Source organism: Silene latifolia, chromosome 11, assembly GCF_048544455.1.
Source record: "Silene latifolia isolate original U9 population chromosome 11, ASM4854445v1, whole genome shotgun sequence".
NCBI classification, from domain to species: Eukaryota; Viridiplantae; Streptophyta; class Magnoliopsida; order Caryophyllales; family Caryophyllaceae; genus Silene; species Silene latifolia.
Window position 1 is genome coordinate 189,591,713 of NC_133536.1, and position 2,842 is coordinate 189,594,554.

The window sequence follows — 2,842 nt, forward strand, 5'->3', positions numbered from 1 at the left end:
CATACTTAATTATTACATTGAGACATCAACCCAAATAATTAATTATGAAACTTTTTAATTATTCTCAATGGTAAAAGTTTCATATCTTCTAGGTGGTCTTCTCTTCTCCTCTCCTTTTTCTAACATGAAATCGGTTTCATATAAGAATTTTTTATTAGGTAGAGCAATGAGTAAGGAGTTTTTTATAAGCTATGGATCTTCTTATTTATCCCCCCATTATTATTGTCCGAAGTAATCCTATATATTAACTATAAATTTATGACCGTCTTACTTTTAAAACGGGTAAAATATAACTCCACAAAGACATAAAGGACAATTTTTTTTTTAATGCATTATGCTTTTATCCTATGCATTACTGACTCGTCTTGAGTTTAAACAAAAATTTGTGTAGCGTAAAAGCAGTTCGTAGCTACACAATTTCATTGTTGAAATTTTCAGTGGGCTGACATAATAGATTTAATAACATTTGTATCACTTGGATGGATAGTTGGATCTTAATATAATAATCATCAAAGTGAATATCGTATGTGGGATTGATTGTAGGTTTAAAATTGTACATTTCTTCATATATGACGCCCTCTAAACATTAGACCATGCTCTTTTGAGTCCAACATTCCATTAGATTCATAGCGATCTTTAAAAAATTATTCAGCGCTTTTTTGAATCCAAATCTTAATAGTTATTTTTTTTTTATAAGCGGTGGATACACAAGAGATGTAAAAATTTAAACAAACATGGTATTCCATAACCTTCAATCATCTTCATCTCATTAATTCATTGCAAATACCATGAACTTTTACACAATAAACACAACCTTAACAACACCATTAATACTACCGAAGATGTCTTAGTCTATTGGCTAAGACGGAGGTATTGCGGACAATAGGTCCCAGGTTCGAATCCCCCCTCTCCTTTATTGTAATGCGACTATGTGCGCGCTCCGTGAGAAAAAAAAAAAACACCATTAATACTAGAACTCCTCATCTCTAGGAAGGGGAACATGAGATCTAACAATGAAGAAGTTCTCACAAATAAGGCCAGCAAGAGCACCACCAATAAGTGGGCCAACCCAATACACCCAGTGATCGGTCCAATCACCGCTAACTAAAGCTGGCCCAAATGACCTAGCCGGGTTCATGGAAGCCCCAGAGAAAAGCCCACCAGCAAAAATGTTGGCCCCAACAACAAGTCCAACTAACAATATTCCTTGACCTTGAAGTGGGCCCTTCTTTGGGTCCACCATGGTTGTGTAGACTGTGAAGATTAGTGAAAAAGTCAACACCACCTCCATCAATATTCCTTGTAATGGATTCATCTCCTTTGCAAGTGAATGTATGGGAGTTGCCTGCATCAAGTAATTCAACACGATTATATACTTAAATTGGATATGACCGTCTAAAGAAAGACCAACCGCTGATCACGAAGGCTGAAGTGTTTTATAGTAAAGTGTTGTTGTCTTGTGAGAAATATGTGAAAAAACCATAATATAAAGAAAAAGATATACCAAGCCTCCAGTGAGATAGGTAAGCAAGAAACAAGCAGCAGCGGAAGCGAGACATTGGTCAATCCAATAAAGAAGAGATCTAACGACTGTGATATGTCCACCAACAGCCAGTCCGATTGTGACCGCAGGATTAAGGTGTCCGCCCGAAATATTGAATCCAGCAGCTATCATCACTGCTGCTGCAAATGCATGTGTTATTCCCACCAACAATAGTCCCACTATTGTACTTGCTCCTGCTTTCTCTGTTTTCATTCCATACACATTTCAACGTAATAATTAGTACTCCCACGTTGTAAAACGGTTTTATGTAAAATTGCAACTTACATGTTACGCTAGAGGTAATAATACGCGCATATAGTTGTATACAAAATTTTACGTAGTAAGAAAAGACAGTTTTGTACACGAATTTGTGAAAGTATCTGCCAAGTTTTAGTTTCATTATTTGCATGTATCATGGTTCTTTTCTTTGTGGGTAAAATTTTAATAAAAGGTAAGCAAATGATTGTAACGAAAGGATAATTAACTTACAATGGAGTATATTTATATAAATTACAAAAGTCGTCTAAAGCACGACCTAGAGAATAACAATTAATCGTAATTTGTAAAATTGGAGTATAAGTAGAGTACAAAGTATACAATGAAATCATCGCACCTTTGTAAATTAGTAATGGTATAACTAAAAGATTCAACAAGATCTTCCCATTTGATCATTAACTACAAACAACAATAGGACAATAATAAATAATAAAATGATAGAACAACATGAGGGTGCACGTACCGGCTGCCATAGCGGATCCGACACCAGCGAAGACGAAGAGGAAAGTAACAATAAATTCAACAATGAGGGCTTGAATGCAATCTGGTTGTATTACCTCCCGGCTTGTGCCCAAGGCTATTTTCGCCATTATTATCGCTTATATTATTTGAACTTTAATTTACTAATTACTATATATATATGGAGTAAAATATTAATTTTCTGATGAAATGTGACTTCGTTGTCCAAAATGATCTTGTATATATATAGAGCTCAATCAAGTTTGTACTTGGTGAAGTCAATTTCGCTACGCTGGAGATTCTTTTGTCCATGTTATGCACATTATTGATGGTCATTTGAGGTTATGGGGCATAATGAATTAATGATTATCAACTATTGCAAGTTTTTTTTTTTTGGAAAATACCATAACTGTCCCTATGCATAATACAAAATGTTATACTCCGTAATCATTCATAAGTTTATAAGTAACAAAATGTTATACTCCATAATAAATTGCAACAACTTATGAATGATTAGGGAGTATAACTAACTTTTGTTTACATATGCATAATTCAATTGATTTT

The 2,842-nt window shown here is 34.4% G+C and overlaps 1 protein-coding gene across 1 annotated transcript; it reads right to left on the reverse strand.

The window, feature by feature from the left end:
• Positions 1 to 740: 740 nt before the first annotated feature.
• Positions 741 to 2,504, reverse strand: LOC141612184 (aquaporin TIP4-1). The gene is made up of 3 exons (XM_074430902.1): positions 2,283 to 2,504; positions 1,505 to 1,746; positions 741 to 1,345 (listed from the first exon to the last, which is right to left on the reverse strand). The coding sequence occupies exons 1-3, from the start codon at positions 2,407 to 2,409 to the stop codon at positions 971 to 973; spliced, it is 744 nt and encodes a 247-aa protein (XP_074287003.1). The 5' UTR covers positions 2,410 to 2,504; the 3' UTR covers positions 741 to 970.
• Between the last annotated feature and the right edge of the window lie 338 nt (positions 2,505 to 2,842).